The following is a 24294-nucleotide window of genomic DNA, read 5'->3' on the forward strand; positions in this document are numbered from 1 at the left end:
ACTGAATTTAAGTTTCCAAAAGTAGAGTGATGCAATACTGCTGAAACCTATGCACTGTTCTTTTAGCTTTTGCTCTGTTTAGTTCTTTGTTTTTGTAGGGATAAAAAACCTTTTCTTGGTTTCTCTCTCTGTTTCAGTTTCTAACGTTTACTAGCTCCTATTATACTCCATTTCTCCTTGGTAGCTGATAATCAAAATCTTTGTTATTTAAGCATGCTGGACAATTTTCCTTTTAATTCAGCTTAGGGACTCTTAAGTTGAGATCTCCCATTAGGCAATATATTGTAGTCATGGATAATACCTACATAATAGTTTAGAAAAATGAACAGATTATATTAAATAGCAGGGAATAGAAGTCAATACACTAATATAAAAATGGCTCTAAAGGGTTGTTTCTATTATCCAGTGTTGCCTGGACTTGCACAGAAAGAGCACACACTGAAGCTAGTTCATTGTGAAAGATTAAACACATGAACCAGTCAACCACTATGAGATTTATACTTAAAAAACAAACAAACGAACAAACCTGATCATTTATCTCTTAATAAATGGGTATAATACAGTCACATTTATTATGTTTGATGTTGTACTTGTCCTGTCTCTGCCGCTGTCTTCTAACTGTTGGGGAGTGGGGGTGGGGGCAGGCCACAGATGCACACACTGACCTATTTTCTCACATGGACACAGAGTGAAAATGGAATCATAATTACTCTCCAGAGTTAGATAGCTGTTACACATATTACTTACTGTCTGCCAAGCACTGTTCTAAGCACTTTATAATAACTCATTTAATCCTTTGAACAATCCATAAGGCAGATTCTCACATTATTCACATGTGAAAACGGCAGACGAAACTTAACATTTCCCAAGTTTGCACAGCTAGTATGCAGCAGGGTTGTAGTCTGGTTTCATATTTGTGTCCTTAATCACTAAATGTTCCTGTCTTTTCTAAAAGCTCATTGCACGGAGAACATAATAGTAACTCTGGGAAGTACAAAGAGAAAAATCTAAAAACCAAGAAGGAAAAAGAATAAATCTATCCACAAAAAGTGATTAGCAGACTGACACAATAGACAATTTATCTCCAGCTTAGGAAAATAAGTCAGTCTGCAATTCTCTAACACATTTAGTACATAAGAGTGAAAGTCAATGAAGCCGTTTGCAGCCTTGCAGACTGTGACAGCCTGCTACTTATAGATTATCTCTGCAAGGACTATTAAGAATGTTCTTCAGCAGGGTGGAAATTATTACATTTTTGTGGCTTTTGATTAAAAAACAACAACAACAACTAAATATGCTATTAAAAAGATGCCTAGTACAGTGCTTAGCACACATTTATTGATTTATCAATGTCATTTCCTTTCCACTTTCATAGAAATATATACCATAAAGGTATGTACTAATAAAAATTTGCCAAGATTAATATACTCTACTGATTAAAGATTTTTCTAGAAACTGAAATGTTAGTCTTCAATAGAAACCACTTGAAGAGGACATTACTGCCAATGAAGTGAATGTATTAAAGAATAGTAGCTTACTTATATTACTAAAAGTTACAATAAATACATACACCTGTATATCAACTTTAGTAGGTTAGATTACTAAATTACTTAGGATTTATGAATCATAAATAAGGAGTTGCTTCTGTTTTTTTGTCCTCTTAATTGATTTGAAAACCTAAGGACTCTAACAATTACATGTTTTATGTAGTCATTTGAATTCTAAGATGTATTGTTTTCTTTTCAGCGCCTGGCTTTGGAAGCAGAGAAAGTACAAGCAGCCCACCAGTGGAGGGAGGACTTTGCAGTAAGGACATTTTTTTTACCATTTGGTTTAAATAGATGACCTGTTGTGTTTGTATAGTTATGATTGCATTAAAATATTTTAGTGACAAATTTTTATGGTTTTACAGGACCACAAAAACAGGTATAGTTTGTTGCTTTTAAAAATGCTTTGCATAGTCTGGGCAATTAAGTTATTCAAAATGTTCCTAGTTATGTTCCATTTTTTAAAAAAATTTCATTTAAATGTTCTTTCATACTCAATGGTATTTATAAAATTAATTACAGTAAAATAACATTCAATTACAATATCTGAGTAAACTTTGTAGATATGAGTATACTACTTGAAAGCAAGTTTCATTTAAAAACTGTGAGAAGCAACATGCATATTATAATCACCTTGATGGTGGGCAATGTGATTAAAGTGAGAATATATTAAATGTCTTAAAATTTAACTTGTTCTACTTTAGCTAGAAGTAAATCTTTCATCTTCTCTGGCCTACTTCTAGAAATGCCAACTAATATTAACTTTTCCAAGTATTAACTTCTGTGCTCCAAGAATCATTGTGCTAATTCTACAAATAGCAGAAATTATTCTTATGATGAGTGCTATCTATCACCTATATATACTATCATCTATTGTCTATCTATCTATCTGTCATCTGTCTATCTATCTTCTTAGAGCCAGGCAACAGTGAAAAAGTCTGTCTGTAATAGTTAAAATATTTGTTACATAGTTGACTTTTTCACTTAATATTGAAATTGTTTTTTGGTTTCTGATCACAGAAATATTATAGCCAATGCATTTTGAGAATGTTAAAATAGGAATAGACACCAAGGAACAACTTGATTGTATTGTTCAATTATCTTTGAATGTTTTGCAAAACTTAAGTCTCAGATTTGAAGGTTAAGAAAGTTATGTTTCAACAGAACACTAAATTGAGGTTCAGTAATTAGCACTTTTACTTTGTGTTCTTATGATAATATTGTATAGGAAAGGAAAATTCACTAAATGATGTTTATTCACTTTTATGATAACGGTTAATCTTCTCTGCTTGCCACTTGTGATATTATTTATTTTTACTGTTTTTTCCACAAATTAATGTTTCTTAAATAAACTTTTAGTCCACTAAGTGAAGACTCTATATGCCTACTGATGGTTTGATTTTTTTTTCCCCCTAAATTGATCACATTGCTTGATTTGTCAGTATCATGTAGATATTGGCTTGGTCCACAATTGTTTGTCGTAGGTAGGTTGAAAAAGGTCAATCTGTCATCCATAATATATAAAGAAAAACATAAGAGATTATATTAAAAAGATAACCTTTTTGAGTATTGAGGGAAAATTGTAAGCTCATCTACTGAAGATTTTACAAGGTAGTTTGTTACTTTTAGATAAAAGGAAACTTGAATTTCTTTGTTTATTGAATAGAAGAAAATCAGCCAAACTAATTCATCCAAATAAGTATCCTTTGGATTAATCCTTTCCCCCACCTTAGGTGGCATAGTAAAATCCAGTGTATAGGCATAATAGATGTGAAGGCAGACCATATATTCTGCCTAGGATTGGTGTAGTAAAATTGGTTGTTTTATTTTTTTTATTTTTATTTTTTGAACATATCTTCAAGATTTTATTGTCACATAAACCAAAAATGAAGCTTAGAACTGGATCACTTGGCCCTTTCTGTTCTTATCTCCTCCCAGTTCAAAATGCTTGCATCTCTTAATAGCCAGCATTCTCTTAGATCTGTAGTTGGAGTCAACACATTCAAGCCTCAGAATAATCTTCTTTGTAGTTTTAGCCTTTTTTTCAGAAAATCGGCTTAGTCTGCCCACCATAGCCACTCTGCTTCCTGTCATAATGCCGCTTTCCCTGCGCATACAGAGAATCCTTGCCTTTCTTGTACTGTGTTACTTTGTGGGGTTGATGCTTGCCACACTTCTTACAGAAAGTCCGGTGGGTTTTAGAAACGTTCACCATGTCGGCGCGAGCGCTGTCAGTAGAAAAAGGAAAAAGTTGTCAAAATTGGTTGTTTTAGATTAAATCACAAGTAATTCTGAGAATCCCCAAATCAATTTTATCCAGATAAGATTCTTTTAAATATCGATTCCTTTGCTCTCAAAAAGCTTTTATTTGAATTAAAGTAATTTGATAATTTTTCATAAAGTCACTTATTGTATGTCTCTTTTAGTCTTCTAAGGAATGATATGGTAAAAACTAACTTGGCAAGTAGGGATGCAATAATGCCATTAATATAATTGGTGTTATTTTTATTCAATTATGATATTACTGCTTTATGGATATAAAGTTTATTTTCCCAGATATATTGTAAACTGTTTGATATCAAGCTGATTAACACTAAATTAACATTTGGCAATGATTTATTTCTCCTTATGGTAGTAATCGGTGACCATTCTAGATGTCACAAAAAGTTTCAATGTGTGTTAGCTATTTCAGTATTTTATTGAATCCAAGACTTTATTAATGGTAAGGCACTCTATCATTTCTGTATTTCTAAATAAGAAAAAAATAAGCCAATTAAATTATGATGTATCAGCAATTTGAAGCTGTATTATTGTCAGATATTAAAATGTGGAAAAAATTACCTTGAAATGTAACTTGTATTATCTACTTTCTCAGCACCTATATCCAAACAAAAGCACTGCTAGAAAAATTTATGCAAGAGGACGAATTAGTCCCACATTGACACAAAAGCCATTACCAAGTCTTATATGGTAAAATAGAAAAATAAATTATTTACCTAATAGATGTTAAGGATTCTTAGCAAATAGTAGTCAAAATGTGGAAAAATTATTGAACAAATTCTGTTCTCAATTTCCCCCTGGATTACTTCAGAATTTATTTAGGACATAAGAACATATTGATTGTCATTAAAAGAGACTGTTAAAGGAAAAACAAATTAGGACACTTCAGAGCCCTGTCAAATCATTTCTTGAGTCCTTTTTGAAGGACTGTGAATGATCTTCAGAGGACACATATCTGTCACACATTGCACACTGAGAATTGATATTTTTATATCTTATCACGTCAGTCATACATAAAGCCTTTACAATAGTCTCTATCATAGGGGATAGAACAGTGAGATAGAGGTGTTTTGTATTTGAAGAATAGGGTGTGAATGAAGATTGCTTAAACTTCAGACTCAGATAAGTAAATAGTGCAAAAATAAGACTCACTCCCTCACCTCCTTTTATTATGATAAACTAGATGCTGCTTCAGTTCATATTTATAGTAAGGTTAAACAAGCCCTTCAAGTCCATTTATACAAATCAAATTAAAATGTGTGTGTGGCTGTGGTTGGATATTAGAAATCATTGCCATTAAATCTCCCCTTATTTTGTGAGAGCTCACAGAACAATTGCAGATTTTATCAATACTAACTAAACACTTAAAAATGTTTAATTTGAAGTTAACTGCCACCATATTTTAAAGGTCCTCTTTTAAAACTTTATAAGACTTTTATCTTTTGAGGTATTTAACTATTTGCATCAGTGCACTATTTTTTAAATGCCATCCTTTAATAATTTAACACTAAGATGATTTAGAAGACAGAAATAATTTTCTAAGAGGTACATTAACATTTCAAAAAGAAATATAATATTCTGATTCCTCCCTCAAGTATAAGTGAGCAAATTTTATTAATATTATGTAAGCAAAATGTTGATTAACATTCCCTACTCTGTAATGTAGAGATGTCTCATGAACAACAGGAACAAAAGGCAAAGTCCTGAAATACTGGCAACAAGAAGGGGATCATGTAATTCACACTCTCCCTGAGCTCAATTCCCAATTGAATGGACAATTGAAGGAACAAAGGGCATACACTTTAAATGGATTAAGATTTATGCGGTTATGCAATTACTAGTTCAAAGTGATATTTTTTAATAAGCTATGTCTGCCAGCTGCCTTTCAGATCTCCATTCAACTTACTGGTGTTAAAGGTGATATTTCCTGTCATTTATGATGGACAAATTATTGTTTTAAGGTCAGATGGGGTAAGGAAAAAAAAGAGCTTGGAAAACTAATTGTTCCACATGAAATAATCGCTATTATTTCTACAGAACTAATCTTTTTCAATTGTATTTGAAATCTCATTTGATTGTATTGCAATGGTTGGTTAATTACAGCAGTTTTGTTTCCAACTAAGCCTGCAATATTAACTGTACTTACACATGTATAAACATAAGGGGTGCCTAATTTGTATTTTAATAAGTAGGATCTTTATGTATGGGTTATTAGCATCAGCTTGTTACTGTGCAGACTTGAAACAAGATGTCTAGAAATTGGCCAGTAATTAAAACATTTGAGAAGCTGTTTTTAGCTTCAGTGCCATGGAGAAACTAAATTAGAAGATGAAAATTTTTCTGCTGAAGTTGAATGTTATTATGAATCAGGGTAAGTTAGTTCTAATTTAGCTTTAATTATATATACAGGGGTGGGCAAAAGTAGGGCTTACAGTTGTGAGTATGCCAAACACAGATTAATAAAGCTTTTGTTAACAATTATAAGCTGCATGCCTTTTTCCATATGAACAACTATCAGCCTACTTTTGCGTATATATATATACATATATATATATATAAAATCACTTTGCCCAGATTATATTGTGAAATTTTACCTTAAAAATAGTAATATTTATAATTTTCTGTTTATATAAGTTAAAGTAATAGGCACTTGTATTATATATTCATTTATTTTATCTACCCTATTCATTTCATGGAATTGCATTACTTCTGTTGATCGCAGCACAAACAATTGTAAATATGTGAACCATAAAAAAAATACTTCATTTATTTTGGTTATAATATATAAAGATAAACATTATTCCAAATTATAATTTGGTATAAGTTCTGGATATGTAAGAGCTGAATTTTTCATGATTAAAAAGTGGGGCATAGTAAAAAATGTGGGGTTTTTGTCTTAATGTATAAGTGGATGAATTTAATTGATCATCAAAGTGATCATTAGTCTCTCTTAGTTTCTACGTTCATTGAATTGCCATTTTGGAATCGAGAAGTTGCATATTTTAATATTTTTGGCAACAATTCTATGTAGAGAAGCTTTTTTTTTTTTTTTTTTACTGCTGCTTTCTTTTAAAAATTTTGTCAGTCTTTCCTCATCATTAAGATAGATGGAAAGGAGTCACAGTGTAAAACTGATTTACCCCCAAATTGTGGGAAATTAATTTAATGGAAAAGACTCAGGCAAATTCATGTTTGTTTCTGTTTTTGCTTATATATATTTATAAATGATCAGGGTAAGAGCATTATAAAACAGCAGAGTAGAAAAAAATAACCATAGGCTTTAAATTGTTAGTTACCTGGGAGATAACCCTTATCTTTTATGTCTTATATTGAAAAATAGAAGAATTAAAATGTTTATTCATTAATTACCTAACCAATAATATTTTAACCATTTTAAATATTTTTTAATGATCTTCCAGACCTCTGTATTATTTCTATTTAGGCCAAGGTCACATTATAGTACAGTAAAACCCCCTAAAGTAGAACATCACAATATTTATCTTGGGATAATGCAAATTTAAATCAAAATGGATCTGGATATATTTCTTTCTATTTTTGTCTTTCTTTCAGGAGGGGATGGAGAAATTGGAAAGGACAGGTATCTGTGACTTAGGAAGTTGAGAGATGAATGATGGGTCTCTATATTTTTCAAGACCAATCTGCTGCCTCAATAACTTGGGACTAAGCTAATGAAAGCATTACTAAATTATTGGGAGATTCCTGAAATTGCTGCCAGAATTCTAAAAATAGTAGCCGTGCATAGCCCCCAGAATTATCCCTGCTGATGTTTAGGTTAGAGTTGATTACTGTCATCAGCTGGTGCCAAACTGCAGTGCCACAGACAGTTTTTAAATTTAGAGCTTTTATTAACTTTTTTATACCTTGAGTTGCATTTTAATAGAAATTTTGGACCTCACTTATTTGTATTAAATTGGGGATTTATGGCATTATTTTCTCAATCACAAAAGAAAAAAGATGAAGAAAATGTATAAGCATTAAAAATTATTGAAATTTACATATATGTGTAGTCTACAAAGATTTGTTCCATAAACTTCCTTCACTTCATTTATTTATTGAAAAAGTTCCAAGCTTCCTGTCAAGATGGCAACATAAGTAAATGTGGTACTCCAGTCTTCCCACAACCACATCAAAATTGCAACTTATCTATAGAAAAACCATCATTCAGAACCACCTGAAATCTAGCTGAAAGGAAGTCATACAACTAGGGATTTAAAAAAGCCATATTGAGAGAGGTATGAGAGGCGGAGATGTGGAATAAGCTTGTCACACACCAATGTATGGCAGATAAAAATCAGGAGATCCCCTCTGAGGGGTGAGAGGGTCCCAGCTGCATAGCAAGTATCCCAGCCCAGGGTTCCAGAGCCAGGAAGAGAAGTTCCCATAACTCTGGCTGTAAAAACCAGGGGTGGGTTGTGGCTGAGTGAGATGGAGGGCCTCTGGAGTCCCAGACAGTTCCTCTTAAAGGGCCCATGCATGACCTTACTGATACTCCCTCTGAACTCCAGCATTGGGGAAGCAGCTTGAAAGGAACCAGGGATATATGGGGAGGGACTGAATTATCCAGCATCAGGACTAGGACTGGTGGGGGGTCAGCTTTCTGCCAGACAGAAGTGATGGGAGAGGCCATTTTTCCTTTTCTGAGACCCCTCCCCCCACAGAGCCAACAGGTGGGTGCTATATCTGAGTCTCCATTAACCTGGCTCAGAGTTTTCCCTAACCTGGTGAATCCCTGAGACCCCACCCCACCCAACTTGTGGGTCCACCCAAGCTATTTCCAGTTGCTTTTACATACAAATGACTTCTCTTGCCTCATACATCAGACTTTTGTAACATCTCCCAGACAAGCAGCATCTGGCCTCCACATAACCTGTACCTCTTGCTAAGTGTCCCTAGGCCTAGCACTAGTGGCAGCGGGCCTTGGTTTGCAGCTTGGCCTCTTCTGGGTCACTCCAAGCCCATACAAGTAGCAGCCATCTGAAGATCGCTCTTTAGCTTATGCCAGGTGACCCCAGGCAGGGTACAAGCACTGGCTGACCTTGCACATCCCAGGAGACCCCAGAGCCAGTGTACCTGGTGGATATCTTCAGGCCATTATGGATTATAACCCTACCACCTCCATGAGCCACACACACAGGGGCAGACTGTGGGAACCAAAGCCCCACTGAAGCAAGTCCTGCTCTGTAAGATTGACTCCTACATAGTAACTCCTTCACTGTAGTCACAGCCAGCCTGGTGGTAAGCCCCTCTCAAGGAAGCCAACAGCAATCAAGGCTCAACTGCAATTGGACAGTGTGCATGGCCCACACAGGGGTGCACTTGGAGTGCCCAGCTCTGGTGACTGGGGAGGCTGTACCACTGAGTCCTGGACACCTACTATATAAGGCCACTCTACCAAGGCCTGGAGGTACCAGCTCTACCTAATACATAGAAACAAACATAGGGAAGCTGCCAAAATGCAGAGACAAAGACACATGCCCCAAATGAAAGAACAGGAGAAATCTCCTGAAACATAACTAAATGAAATGAAGGCAAGCAAACTACCAGATATAGAGTTCAAAACAATGGTTATAAGGATGCTCAAGGAACTTAGTGAGAACTTCAACAACATAAAAAAGGAATATAAGCCATAACAAGGAACTACTCAGAAATGACAGATACACTAACTGAAATGAATAAATTACATAGAATCAACAGCAGAGTAGATGAAGCAGAGAATCATTTCAATAATTTGGAATATAAGGAAGCAGAAAACACCCAGTCAGAGCAGCAAAAAGCCAAAAGAATCCAAAAAATGAAGATAGTGTTATGAGCTTCTGGGGCAATTTCAAACATACAAACATTTGTTCCATGTGGGTTCCAGAAGGAAAGAGAGAGCAAATAATTGAAAACTTATTTGAAAAAAATAATGATAGAAAATTTTTCTAACCTGGTGAAGGAAATAAACATACAACTTCAGCAGGTACAGAGGTCCAAACAAGATGAACCCAAAGAGTTCCACACCAAGACACATCACAATTAAAATGCTAGAGGTTATAGATAATCTTAAAAGCAACAAGAGAAAAGCAGTTAGTTATCTAGAAGGGAACTCTCATGAGACTGTCAGCTGATTTCTGAACAGAACCTTTGCAGTTCAGAGAGAGTGGCAAGAAATACTCAAAGCGATGAAAAGCAAAGACCTACAACCAAGATTACTCTACCCAGCAAATCTAACATTTGGAATCAAAGTACAGATAAAGAGTTCTTGGGACAAGAAAAAGCTAAAGTTTATATTACCAAACCAGTATAACATGAAATGTTAACAGGTCTTCTTTAAGAATAAGAAAAAAAAAAGGTAAAAAATGTGAACCAAAAAATGGCAATAAATACACATCTATCAATAATTGAATTTAAAAAACAAAATAAGAATAAGCAGAACAGAAACAGATTAATAGATACAGAGAATATTTTGATGGTTGCCAGAAGGGAGGGCTGTAGGGGGATGGGTGAAAAAGACAAAGGGATTAAGAAACACAAATTGGTAGTAAAATAATAGTCATGAGTATGTAAAGTACAGCATAGAGGATGCAGTCAATAATATTGTAATAATTATGTATGCTGTCAGATGGATATGAGACTTATCGGGATGATCACTTAATTAATAATGCCTAATCACTGGAGTGTACACCTGAAACTAATATATTATATGTCAACTGTAATTGCAAAATAAAAAATGATTAACAATTAAAGAAAAGCACTGATGAAAAAATCTTTAGTGACTATTTAACATAAAGGGTATATTCATGAACTGGACCCATGTTACTGTGAACAAACTAAGGGGTTTGGTGGAAAGTAACCTCACAGTTTGTTCTGATCATAAATTCTGAACCGGGCAAGTCATGGCAGGTAGTCATATCCCAGGTGTATAACTTTTTCTTTGTTAATACTCACCTGAGAACATGCTTATGGATTTTAGAGAGAGGGGAAGGAAGGAAGAGAGAGATGTCGGAAACATTGATGTGAGAGAGAAACATCAGTTGGTTGCCTCTTGTACATGCCCCATCTGTGAACCAAAACTGCAGCCCAGGCATGTGCTCTGACTGGGATCTGAACCTGCAACCCTTTGGTCTACCAATGACACTCCAGACAACTGAGCCACATCAGCCAGGACCCAGGCATATAGCATTTTAGTAAAACGTTTATCTTTGCCTTAAACAAGCCCTCTCCATGGTTTCTGTGAATTCAAATTAGCACAGCTTTGAAATAAGCATACCGACCCTCAAGAGAGCACCTGATCTTGTTAACTGTCCTATAATCCAACCCTTGCCTTGCTCTCTCCCACCTCCATGTAATCTTCCTTATGTTCCCTCAATTTCAAATACATAAAAGAAGCTGCAAAACTGCTACTCTTGGGAGCATTTGAGGTCTTGCTCTGGCATATTTTGTCAGTTTGTTTCGAATAAACTCTTAAAAATTATCTACAGGTTTAGGCATTCTTATGTTTACATTACCTTCCCTATTTCTTATTGCAACACCTCCCCAGTAGCTATTACCATCCTCTCGAAATGTAAAGCCCAAAACAGAGTATCTGTAATATACTTGATGTTTTCCTAAGACAGTATTTTTTGCTTCATCTTCAGACCTTTTCATAATCTCTGCTTAGAATACTTTCCGCTTTCTCCCTAATTTCCTTTTGTGTTTGATCTCCTGATACAGGACTTGTTGTTTCTTTTATATGGCTTTCTAATTCCCAGTATGTATTCCTATTTAAGTATGTACTCACTGTCTAACTTGCACTTCTCTGCTTTTTTCAGTACTAAAATGTAAACTTCCTAGGGATAACAGCTATAGCTAGTGTATTACTAAGAAAACTCTGCTTTATATTTCAAATTTTGGCTTTACCACTAATTTTCAAGGAGGTTTTGGAAAAATAATAGTCTTTTGAGTACTAATTTCTTTATCTCAAAATTCCTGGCTCTGTTAAAAAATATCAGCCAAGTCAATTTGAAGATCTAACGGGCTTTATGGAGTGACTCATGAATTAGGAAACATCTCACCTAGCAACTAGAAGGACCCTCAAGGCATTGTGCAGAATGGAAATTTTTTATATGAAGAAGCTTGGGGCAAGGGAGCTTAACAATAGAAAAAAGAAGACCAGGACATCTGGCAAGACAGAGGGGGATGTAAGGGAATGGCAAAGGTCTTTACTATGCAGATTACCTCTTCTTTCTAAAGGCGGGGGATGGAGAGAGCCCAAGTGCCAGATTACTTTACTGACACTTGATCAGAAAATTCAGACTAGTTGACGAAAATTGTATTTGTGGGAGAGACTGAAACTGCAGTTAGATTAGGTATTGAATCTAGGTTTAGTCTCCTGGACTTTTATCAGGATTGACATCATTTTGCATCTGTGGTTTTCTCTTTAGTAGCTCTATAGTCTCCATCCACCATGATAATTATGTCTGTAAGATGGTCAGTAATTGTTTTTCTATGCTTCTGTGAGTACTATTTCTCTACGAAGGAAAATATTTTCAAGAAATCCCAGGATTGGACTCAGGTATTTACAATCAGGTTGGCACACATCCCTGGATGGATATTCCCCTAGTCCACTGAGCATCTGTCAGTTCCCATGATTGGCGTACCCTGTTGTCACCCATCCTCCAATAGGAGAATGCTGATCCACTCAGGGTGCTGTTACCCCATGCATCCCACACAGCAGTTTTTGAGCTGGAGTCGTATGAGATTTATGGAGATGTAGGGAGAATGACTCTATTTCCAAACTTAGAGGGTTATTTTTAAAGCTAGATAAACAATATTTTCATGAAATATTTTTCAAAATCAGAGGTAATGTAAAAGCAATCCACTGTACACAAAATACTGAAATGTTTTTCTTTTAAAAATTATGATAAAAACCTGTGACATGAGATGTACCTTTTTAACAAAGTTTGTGTACAATACGTTATTACTGACTACAGGTACAATGTTGTACAGCAGATCTCCAGAACATGGTTATCTTTCTTAACTGAAACTGAAACCTGATGCCTATTGATTTAGTAATTCCTCATTTATCTCTACACTCAGTCCCTGGTAGCCACCAATCCAGTCTTTGATTTTATTTATTTGACTATTTTAAATACCTTATATAAATGGAATCATGAATTACTTGTCCTTTTGTGTGTGGCTTAATTCTTTAGCATAATGTCGTCAAGGTCCATCCATATTGTCATATTGCAAAATTTTCTACTTTTTAAAGGCTGAATGGTATTCTGTTAATTGTTCTGAGTTGGCCAATAAGTTCATTTTGTTTTATCTGTAAGCAGCACTTAGCTGTCTTTATCTTCATTCAAAACAATTTTGTTAGATTGTATGGTGACAACTCTCATGTCAGTGTGCATTAAAAAAATCAAAATTGGTGAATTTTTGTGTAACCATTTTAATATGAAGATGGAAGAAAATATGCAACATTTTGGCATATAATGCTTTATTATTTCAAGAAGGGTTTAATGCAACTGAAACACAAAAAATGAAAGATTTGTGCAATGTAGATAGAAGGTGCTGTGACTGATCGAACATGTCAAAAGTGGTTTGCAAAGTCTTATGCTGAAGATTTCCTGCTGGACTATGCTCCACGAATGGGTAGATCAGTTGAAGTTGATAGTGATCAAATTGAGACATTAATTGAGAGCAATCAATGTTATACCACATGGGAAAGAGCTGACATACTTGAAATATTCAAATCAATGAAGTTATTGGTAAAAATAAAAAATGTATTATTTATTTTATGGAAAAAATCATATGAACTTTTTGACCAACCCAATATACACTACATTTTCTTTATTCATTAATCTGTTGATGGGCACTTAAGTAGTTTCCATATTTTATCTATTGTGATTAAGGCTTTGACAAACATGGGAGTGCTAATATCTCTTTAAGATCCTGATGCGAGACTTAAAAAAAAATGATTTTAGAGAGTGAGAGAGGAAGGGGGAGAGAGAGAGACAGACATAAAGAGAAACACTGATTTGTTGTTCCTTTTATTTATGTATTCCTTGGTTGCTTGCATGTGCCCTGATGAGGAATCTAACCCACAAACTTGGTGTTTGGGATGGTGCTCTAAACAACTGAGCTACCCTGCCAGGGCTTTTAACCCTTTTGAACACACACCCAGAAGTGGGATTGCTGAACTTTTTGGACTATAAAAATGGGTCCTTGCAGTGATGCAAGGAAAGAATTTCAAAGTACATATGAAATAGAGAAGTTTAAGCATAGTGGTAAGACTTATTGGGGGGAAATTAATAATACACCCTAGGGGATATGGAGAGCTGGCAGGGTCTAGTAGCAACTGCATTTAGATCCCTGGTAAAGCTCCACATATTTTCTTGGTTCAGGAATAGGCAAACCTGTCATTCAAACTATCCAACTTATTCCAGGATCTTCCTGGGTTTGCTGGGCCCTCCCCCTGTCCAATCCTTTTCCTGGATATTCTGGGGTTTCACACCCTTATCCTATCCAATTCTTTTCCCAGGTTAGAATCCTCTATTTAGGTCACCATTTGGCTCCTACTGTGCATGACTTAACGTTTTACCTCCTCATCTGGTTTCTACTGCACGTGCCACCTAGCAAAGAAACCCCCCCCCTCCTGTTTTATTCCTCCCCCAATAACCCTGCTACTGGACCAGTTGTCCCCTGGGGAGATTAGAAATCTGATTCTTCCTTCCTGCTCCAGGGTTGCTGGTGGGTTAAGTCTCTTCAGCAAAGGATGTCTTGCTCCCCTGGGAAGTCTGCGAATGCTACAGCTTTGTAGTAAATCAGGCTTAATATCGGATTCTGCTACCTAGGCTATTAAGCTTAATGTCTGATTCAATTTGCACCCTTCCTTTATTAATAACTAACTAGCTACCTATGGTAACAGTTCTGTTTGTAATTTTTGGGAGAAACTTCCATACTGCTTGTGCAGTGACTGCACCATTTTATCTTCCCACTAACAATGTGGTAGCATCCCAACTTTTTTACATCCTTGCCAAGACTTGTCTAATTGATTAAAGACTTAAACATAAGACATGAAACTGTAACAATCCTAAGTAAAACAGAGGAAAAGCTTCATGACACTGTTCTTGGCAATGATTTTATGGATATGACACTAAAAGCATATGCAACAAAAGAATAAAAAATAATCTTTGGGAGATTACACAAAGCTAAAATGCTTCTGCTCAGCAAAGAGAATAATCAACAGAATGATAGGCAAGCTACAGAATGTGAGAAAATATTTGCATACCATATATCTGATAAGGAGCAAATCTCCAAATTGTATAAAGAACCCATACAATCTAGTGATGAAAATACCACCCCTACAGGTTTTTAACCTCTAGGGCTTTGAAGCTAGTTCTCATATTCCCAGTGCCACAAAGTATCTGAAGAAAACAGCTCATTCATTATTTATTGAATACTTCTATCAATTAGGGTAGAAACACCTTTCAGAGAGTTTGAGATTTATTTCTTATACTCATCTCCTCAATGTCCCCATGAACTCTTGTCCATGTATTTCTTCTTCTTTGGGAAACAATCAATTGACCTTCAGCAAATGAACACTTGAAAACAGATTCCTGACATTTTTCTAACTCCTGACTTGTAAGGTCATAGGTCAGGTTCAGCCTAGGTGACTCTATTGCTACATACATTTCTATCTCCAAACAGTTTTTGGAAATTAAATGTAAATATTTATGTAAATATGCCCAGCATTTTGGAAGGTCTAGAAAAATGATAATTTAAATAGAGGAGGCAATACTTCCTTCTAGAGTTATTTCGTCCAAGAAATCGGTACATTGATTTTTAATGATTAAGGGTAGATTATTATACCTTAAGAAGGAAATATGCATTGCCTGTAATAGACACAAGATGAAGCTTTCTTGAAATTACTTAAATTCCATTTATGTATTAAGATTGCATTCACACAGAATGACTACATTTGAAAGTGTCAAGTACTCAGCATGAGGGTAACAAAATTAAGTTTTTTATTGTTATTAATGTTTGCCTTCATATCTGCATGAAGTTCTGGTTTACTCAGTGCCTAAAACAGCCCTGATACACCTTTCTGGAATTAAAAAAATTAAAGTTCTATAGTTGTATTGAAAAGGATATTTAGGGGAGTGCAGAGACTAATACATAGTTCTGTTTGTTGTAGATCTTTGAGGACTGAGCCCCATGGAAATAACTATTCCAAGAGATAATTTTTATCTTGAGAATATATCACATGCTGGAAAAATTTAATTTAGTGGAGTTACAGATATGTCAGTGGCTTTACTGATATTGCTATGGGAAAGAGAAAATGTTTCATGAATTGAAGACCTGGCCTAGAGAGCTTTCATCCTAAAGTATTGAGACTATGGTTGAAAATTGGAGCTTTAAAATAAAGGAACAAAGTATGAGAAGCAGGCAATTAGTGTAGGTCATGGGGTTCATTCACTAGTAGGGTACATTTTGAAATGGGGAACTGACTAGAGGGACTGAGGTCTCTGTAAACTGATTTCAATACAGGGATATTATCTGTCCAGAATACAGGAAAGCTGTTGAAACATGGTCTGGATGAGGTTGAGAGGAGGATATCATAACCAAAACTTAGTCAAAAAGGACATCTCTAAGTAGAAGAAATTTTTGAGAGGTCTTTGATTTTGACTTAGAGGTTAAAAATAATGTCACAAAGCCCTGGTCAGGAAGCTCAGTTGGTTAGACCATCATCCTGACATGCCATGGTTGCAGATTCAATCTCCAGTCAGGTGCATACAAGAATTAACCAATGAATGAATAAGTGGAACAACAAATCGATGTTTCTCTCTCTCTCTTTCTCTGTCCCTTCCTCTTTCTAAAAAATCAATTAGCAAAATGCCAAGAAAACCTAGAGAATGTTTGTCTACAAAATTTTGAAACTGTAACTGGACTTTAGTACTGGGTTTGATAAGAGAAAAGTACTGTGGAAATTTAGGGGAATGACTGACTCTCCCCATCCACGCACAATTGCTTACTTAAAACTCATGCCTTTTTTGTCATTGTCTAATGTTCTAAACTTCCCTTTCAGTGCTTTCACTCATATTATCCTCTCTCTCTCTTAGTCAATTTTTTTCTTTTGCTTTCTCATCAACATACTAACTGGATCCAGTATTTTTCATTAAAAAATCTATTGCCCTTTTCAGGTTTGCCACGTTTCTTTGCTGTCTTCTGCAAAACCCAAGTGGGATGTAGGCAGACCTCCACCATGTCTCTTTCACCTTCACGCGCGGAGCAGCACAGTCTGGTCTGACTTCAGGTTTCATCTGTGGTGAAACTATCTGTCATTCATTTATCTCCGCAAAATGAAATCTAATGGGCATTTTCTGTTTTTCTTCTTTATTACTTTTTGTCACGTTATTTTAATGCACTAAGTACTTTTTCCTCTTTTATCAAATACTTTCTTCTGTTAGTTTTCAGGAAACCCCACTTTTCTGATCTTTCTGTTTGCCCACTTATCCATCTCCATTTATACCTCTTTCTTTAGAGCAGCTCTGAAGTTGTCTAAATTTAGGGCACAGGCTTAGCCTTCTTGCCTTTAATGCCCATACTTTCTTCTAGGACATCTCATCTATTTCATTAAATTTAAATATAATTCCATTCAAGTCTTTTCTGAGCTCTAGGCTCCTTTATACTTGTCATTTTCACTTATCTGTCTCACCTGGAATGTCACTAACTTGCCCAAATGAACTGTTTCCATTGCTTTCCTCCCCAGAATTTGATCATCTGTTAATTTCTCCATCTCAAATTATATGACCTTCTCAGTTAATCTAATGGAAATTAAGAAATAATCCTTAATTTCTTCCTCTGCTATATACCCTCTCATATAGTCCCTCTGGAAATTCATCAGTTCCAACTCTAAATATATCATGAAACCATTCTTTTTTTTTTTTTTTATCTCCACTATCACCATCTTTGTCAAAGCCACCCACATCCTACAGGAAGAAAAACATTGAATTTGTTAATCAAATAATCCTCTCTACTATCCTATGCCATGAAAAAATTTGTTTTACAGAATTGTAGTCACCCAGATATATACAGAATTAAATAAGATTTTAGACTGTTAATGAAATAGAAGAGAATGATGAGACATTTTAAATCAACAGGTCATTTTGTGATATAGTATAAAACATAGCTTTTTATTCCTCTGTGGCAAATATTTGGAGGACCAACTAAAGGGAACAAGCTATAAAAAATTTGAACTGATAAGTTAGCCAAATATTGATAAAGTAACCAAATATTTGAGCTGAATAGCACAAGTAACACAAACCTGAATTAGAAAAAAACAAAGTGTTGCTTTTCTCCAACTACTCATGAAAAATGTGCCTATGTAACAGCAAAAACATTAAAATTGTATGTAAAAGTAACAGCTAGATAAAGAATAACAAAATATTACTTTTAACCAAAATTAATGATATAAAATGTAAATTTTTTTGTGAATTTGGGCTTAAAGTAGCAATTGCAAAACTGTGCCAGAAGAGGTTGGTTATTTACAACTATGTGACTTTTAGCTAATTATTTAATGGCTAAACCATTTTCTTCATCAATAAAATGGGAATAATATTGGTACCAATAGCATAGGGTTATTTTGATATGTAATTAAGTTTATGCACAAGAGTTTTTACACATGTCTTTGACAAGAATCAAGCTCAAATGGAGGAAATATGAATAAAAGTTACTTTATGAGAAATTGATGACATTCAATGTTTCAACTTAAGTGACATTATATTTGCAATCAAATTTAGTTTCATTAAAAAAATGGCTTATATTCCTTTAGCTTGCTTTCAGGTAGAATCTGAAAAGTGTACAGCAACCTACCATCGTCAAACACATTTAACATATACATAACCAAAATATTTTATTTAAATTTTCCGTTTTTGTTTTTTAAAAGATTTTTAAATTTATTTTTAGAAAGAGGGAAAGGGAGGAAGAAAGAAAGGGAGCAAAATATAGATGTGTGAGAGAAACATTGATCAATTCCCTCTCCTCTGTCTCCAACCTGGGACCTAACCCGCAACCCAGGCATATGCCCTGACCGGGTATTGAACCAGCAACCTTTCAGCTCACAGGATGATGCTGAACCAGTCAGAGCCATAGTCAAAACATTTTACTGTGACCAATTACGCTCATAAATGTGCTTTTTTTTCTTTGAAACATACTTTTTAAAGGTTTTCAATACAAGTAACTCTGAAATGTTAAATAACAAGGGAAATACAAAATCAAAACATCCATTTTGATCAATTCTATTGCTAGAGCAAAATAAATAAGTATTTGGCACAGCTATTTTAAGTTTTTTAAATGCCCTCAAAACATTTCTGCACTGCTAGAGTTTGAATGAATGTTGGAATTTTATTAAATTAGAGCTCACAATTGGTAAAATCTAATAAATTTTACATTTCCAACTTTTATTTGAAATTCTCAAGAGTTTTTATGTTCTGAGCATTTTTTTTTCATTTTGAAATAAAGAGCATTTGTTACACACAGAATAGTTTACAAAATTCAACTTGCAATAAACCTAAAATATATATTTGGTGGTTTCATGCTAAGTTATTTTTTCATCATCCTTATGCTGAATGAAAATGACCCTATTATATATTCAAAATGACTTTAGCCTATTTCTTTGGCTAGAAGGAAAATAGAATGCCCTGACAGAGAATATCAATGTTTCTGTTATTTTATTATCGTATGATGGATGTTAATCACAGGGCTTCCAGAAGTTTCTCTCATTTTTATATGGCTTTCTCTGAAATTCTGATTCATCATGTTAATTTATTAATTTGATAACCTGGACTTTTAATCTCATAAATTTCCTTTACTTCACATGCTTTTAATTCTAAATTCTTATTCATAATTAGTTATTAGTTTGTGGTTGCAGTGGGGAATGGTGGAAAACATGAACCCACAAATGGATGATCCCACAAATGGATAATCACATTGTATGGCATTTTCATCAAATTATTTTTTCTTTTCAGAATACACAGAATAAGCACCAAAAGAATGTTGAGAATTGTAGAACATTGCATTCTCTGGTGTGGGGCTTTTTATGGCCTACTTGCTCTTATTTTCTTTCTTAGTTCTCTCAAATGTCAAAGATATTTCATTGATGATTATAAATTGTCTTGAGTCATGCTATGTGACTCAACACACACACACCCCCTCCACGCACACACAAACCGCAGCAATAACAAGAAAAGCCCAAGGTCTGTCTACAAAAGCACTACATGGCCATGTTGAAAGCTTTGTGTATTTAGAATGAAGACGGCAGTTGTACTACAATTCGTAGCTCTGCCTGAGACTGCCAAGGAGCCACATCTTTCAACAGCTTGGAAATTCTTCAGATATAAAATTCAAGGTTACTATTGAGCAAAGTAAATTCATCAAAATATTTTTATTTCAAAAGGTATTAAGTATCTATTGTGTAGTTTGATAGGAAGTCTATTTATTCATGTTAATGCTAGGCAAATTGGTAACATGGAAACTATAAAATGTAAGAGACATAGATAAGATGTTTACAAATAGAGGTCTTTGCAGAAAAGTCTAAGCACACTTTTATGAAAAAGTGGTCTTCTCAGCTTTTTATTTCAGTTCCCCTCTGCATCCTGTTTAAAAAAGAAAGAACAAAGTAAGAAAAACACAGCAAATGATTAATAGCTTGCTTATTAACTGTTACTTGAGATCGTGCAGAGGAATCATTTTGGAGGGAGGAAAATTAGTTTGTGATTTAACTAAAAGAATAGTTTTCTTTTCTCAATAATTTAGGCACTTTTTAAGAGGTAGAGAGAATATACATGAAGAAGATATGCAATTTTTTGTTATTAAACACATAGGGTACTGTTAAATGACTTGGGATTATAGAGTGAAAGTTGATTAAACAGAAGAGTCAAAAAGACTGATTTCTGAGTTGCTTGCAAATTGATTTCCCAGCTGTTCTCTGGAAAAGACTTAGTGTGCCAGGAGTTGAACTTGAACTGCTCTCCCACTTCCCTGTAGTTCTCTTTGTGCCAGGCAGTTTGGTGACGTATCCGGCTTGGATACATGATACCAAAAGTAAAGGGAAGTCAAGAAAACAAGTAATTAAATAGGCATTATTTGCACCGATTGCCTCTAAATATAAAAGAAATGTTTATTGAATTAAAGCAAAAGTGAGGTAGTGGATTGCATAGTGTGCCAACATTACATTTTGATGTTCATTTAATATTTTAAATCTTTAATATTAGCACCATATCTTTAATGATAGAAAAATTTATTTGTAGTTTTAAACCCCCCTGCTCCCCCCCCACCTCTCCCTTTTAGTAAATTGAATGTTCCAAGAATTATATGAACGGCAAATAAAATGCCTAATGCTATTAATGTATGAACATTTACAGTATCTAAGCAAATACACCATGCTGAATATATTTCTATTCGAATGTAATAGTATTTTGCTAATGTACTTGACGGTGCTTCTCCTCAACTTTTAGCTCTCTGTCTTGACTGCCCTCTAGTGAAATAATGCAGTAATGGAAACAGTGATTTCTTTCACACCTTCTTCATGCTGATGAAACCTTATTTTTTGTACATTTTCACCCTTTGTCATTTTTCTCTTCATGTCATCTACATTATAGTTGGGCTCCTGGCAATAATCTGCCAGGAAGATTTGAAAAAGCACAGATACCAATTTTGAGAAACTTCTTGCTTTGATTTCCTTTTGTTAAATGCCAAAAAAAAAAAAGAGGCATTTCAAAGCTTACAGGAAGAAACATTTTTATTCAGAATTTGAGAAGTTTAGGATTTAGTGTTCCCATATTAAGGATGCTTCTTGTGTTTATTATATTTATTGAACATTCACAATTTAAAAATATATAGTATACTATTTTTATATTACTAAGTGATAGAAGGATATGCATACCCTCTAGAGGAAATAATGTGAGATTTGGTGCTGGATAGGCTTAGATTCAAATTCTGTTTCACTACTCACTAGGTGACTTTGAGGAATTGGTTTACCTTCCTGAACCTTTGTTTCCTCGCCTGTAAACTATCATAATATACATTTCCTTCATATCTGAGGTCAGCATTGCATGAGGTAGTATAAATTTCCACATTAATTTATCTATAAATGAATATTATTATTTATGCTTGTTTTACAAAAGAGTGCTCTACAAAGATCAACAGACATTCACTTTTTGATTCATATTTTACATCTCCTTAAATTTAATGCAGTTCTTTTCAGCATTTATGTAAGCATGCTTATATGTTTTACGTACATGCCATATTATTCTTTCCTATTCTAGGAAGAATAATGTGCACTGATGATCTTAGGTTCTTTTTTAAATATTTTTGTATATTTACAAAAACTAACAAAGTTCTTAAGAAAATATTTCACTTAAAGTTTGTTCTGGAAAATATAAAGAAATCTTAAAGAATGATATTATACTGTTGTCTGTTTTCTGAATGTACAAATATTGGGTTGGCCAAAAAAAAATTTTTTTTCCCCCATAAGATGGCTCTGTAGCACTTAGTTGTCTTTAACTTCATTTAAAATAATTTTGTTACATTGTTTTGTGACAGCTGTCACATCAGCCTGCATTTAAAAAAACATAAAAATTGGCAAATTTTTGTGTAACCATTTCAATATTGAAGATGGAAGAAAATACGCAACTTTTTTGTCATATTATGCTTTATTATTTCAAGAAAGGTCAAAACACAACTGAAACACACAAAAAAGATTTGTGCAATGTAGGGAGTAGGTGCTATGACTGATCAAATGTGTTAAAAGAGGTTTTTGAATTTCTTGCTGGAGATTTCTCACTCTACAATGCTCCACGGTCGGGTAGAACAGCTACCGTTGATAGCAATCAAATCGAGACATTCATTGAAAATAATCAATATTATACCATGCTATAGATAGCCGACATACTAAAAATATCCAAATCAATAAAGTTATTGGTGAAAATGAAAAAAAAATGTGCCTTCTCTTATATTTTACAGAAAAAGGCTATACAGACTTTTTGGGCAAACCAATATATAACACTCAGCAGCTATGGAGACAGAAAGAGACAGGGAGTCAGAGACACTATTAGAACCATCTCTTTGTGTTTGCTAAGAAAATGTTTTTGAAGATCATGTTTGTTAGGGTTTGGTTACAGGAAGAAGCTTCTGGCTCAAAGCAAAAGATCTCATTTTTCCTTTTCTCCAGACAAGGGGCATAATGCTACCAACCATGATTTCTTTCTCTCACAGCCTCTGAGGAGGCTCACAGCTAAATTCAACGCTTAATCACTGAATTGCAGGTTCTTTAACAGTTATTCTTTTTCTCTCGATAAGTTTTTTAAAGTTATTGTACTTGAAATGTTTTTTTTTTAACTTACCTCTTTAATACATGGTTTGCAGTTTTCTCTAAAAATGGAATTATTACCTAGAATAACGATGCTTATTCTGAGCTTTAAAATCTCTATCAGAACTTCTCAAATACAACTTTTTTGATATCCCTACCCACAATCCAGTAGTAAATCAATGACTGGTTAAACGTCAGTGGGTAGTCATACAAACATCAGTGAAAGCTGCGATTAAAGTTTTAAGGCACTGGGATTTGAAAAACTGATACTTATTACGAGTAAATATATATTATAAATGTAGAGATTTTATGATCTATTTCGCTTTTTACATAATTTGTCAGTTTTAGATCAGAGAGTCATTTAAATGAGTATTGAAAAAAATGGTAAATGAGCAACTTGAAATTGGGCAATTGTCTTAAACTTATGAAAATTGGAGCTTAAGTCTTCAGTGACTAAACTAACCTATAGGAAATAAAATCTAAAAACAAACATTTTATTAATTATGTAATTAATCACATAGCTTACTTTGTTTTGTTGATACATGACTAACTTGCCTTTGGTTTGGAAATAATAACGGCCCAGAATTTTTGTCGTGGGTAGCTCTAAGTTCTTTTCATGAATTCCCAAGGAAGCTGTCTCCTCCTCAACTCGTCATCAACAACAAAATAACTGGTGGCAACAGGAGGAATGTAGGTCGGTTCTTCCTTCAAACACTCAATTTGCTGGTTCTACCAAGATGTCAGACTTTTCAAGTACCTTTGACCTCAGGAATGGCCTTGGTCTGGGAAGGTTTTCCATTTGACCTGATGTGTAAGTTTAGAAGGACCACATGATCCGCAGACCGAATGTGCATGTGCAACCCCCTGGGTGGGCGGGTCACCGCAATCTGCACAGGTGGTCTGTGAGGTGACGTCAGCTTTCCCTCTTGTGGGCTGTATCACTCACACCAAAATAATAATACACTGCTGCTGAATTATTAATGCAGCCGTTTTGATGATCCCTCAGTGTATTTCAAAATAAGAATTAAATGACAATGCCAGATAATTATATATGTATAATGGGATCCCTTTGTACATGATTCTTTTCTTCTCTCTTGCTGCTTTTAAGATTCTCTC

The 24294-nt window shown here is 34.5% G+C and overlaps 1 protein-coding gene and 1 pseudogene across 4 annotated transcripts in view; one reads left to right on the top strand and one right to left on the bottom strand.

Annotated features, from left to right (window-relative positions):
- The window catches only part of CACNA2D1 (calcium voltage-gated channel auxiliary subunit alpha2delta 1), a 471141-nt gene that overhangs the window by 231811 nt on the left and 215036 nt on the right, over positions 1–24294 (top strand). For all 4 annotated transcript variants that reach the window (XM_090287282.1, XM_090287283.1, XM_090287284.1 and 1 more), the window contains exon 4: positions 1747–1806. In XM_090287282.1, the coding sequence (XP_090143408.1) occupies positions 1747–1806 (60 nt within the window). The remainder of the gene's footprint in view (positions 1–1746; positions 1807–24294) is intronic.
- On the bottom strand, positions 3427–3762 carry LOC150001659 (large ribosomal subunit protein eL42-like; annotated as a pseudogene).

This window comes from Furipterus horrens, unplaced genomic scaffold (genome assembly GCF_987537825.1).
Source record: "Furipterus horrens unplaced genomic scaffold, mFurHor1.1.pri manual_scaffold_9, whole genome shotgun sequence".
NCBI classification, from domain to species: domain Eukaryota; kingdom Metazoa; phylum Chordata; class Mammalia; order Chiroptera; family Furipteridae; genus Furipterus; species Furipterus horrens.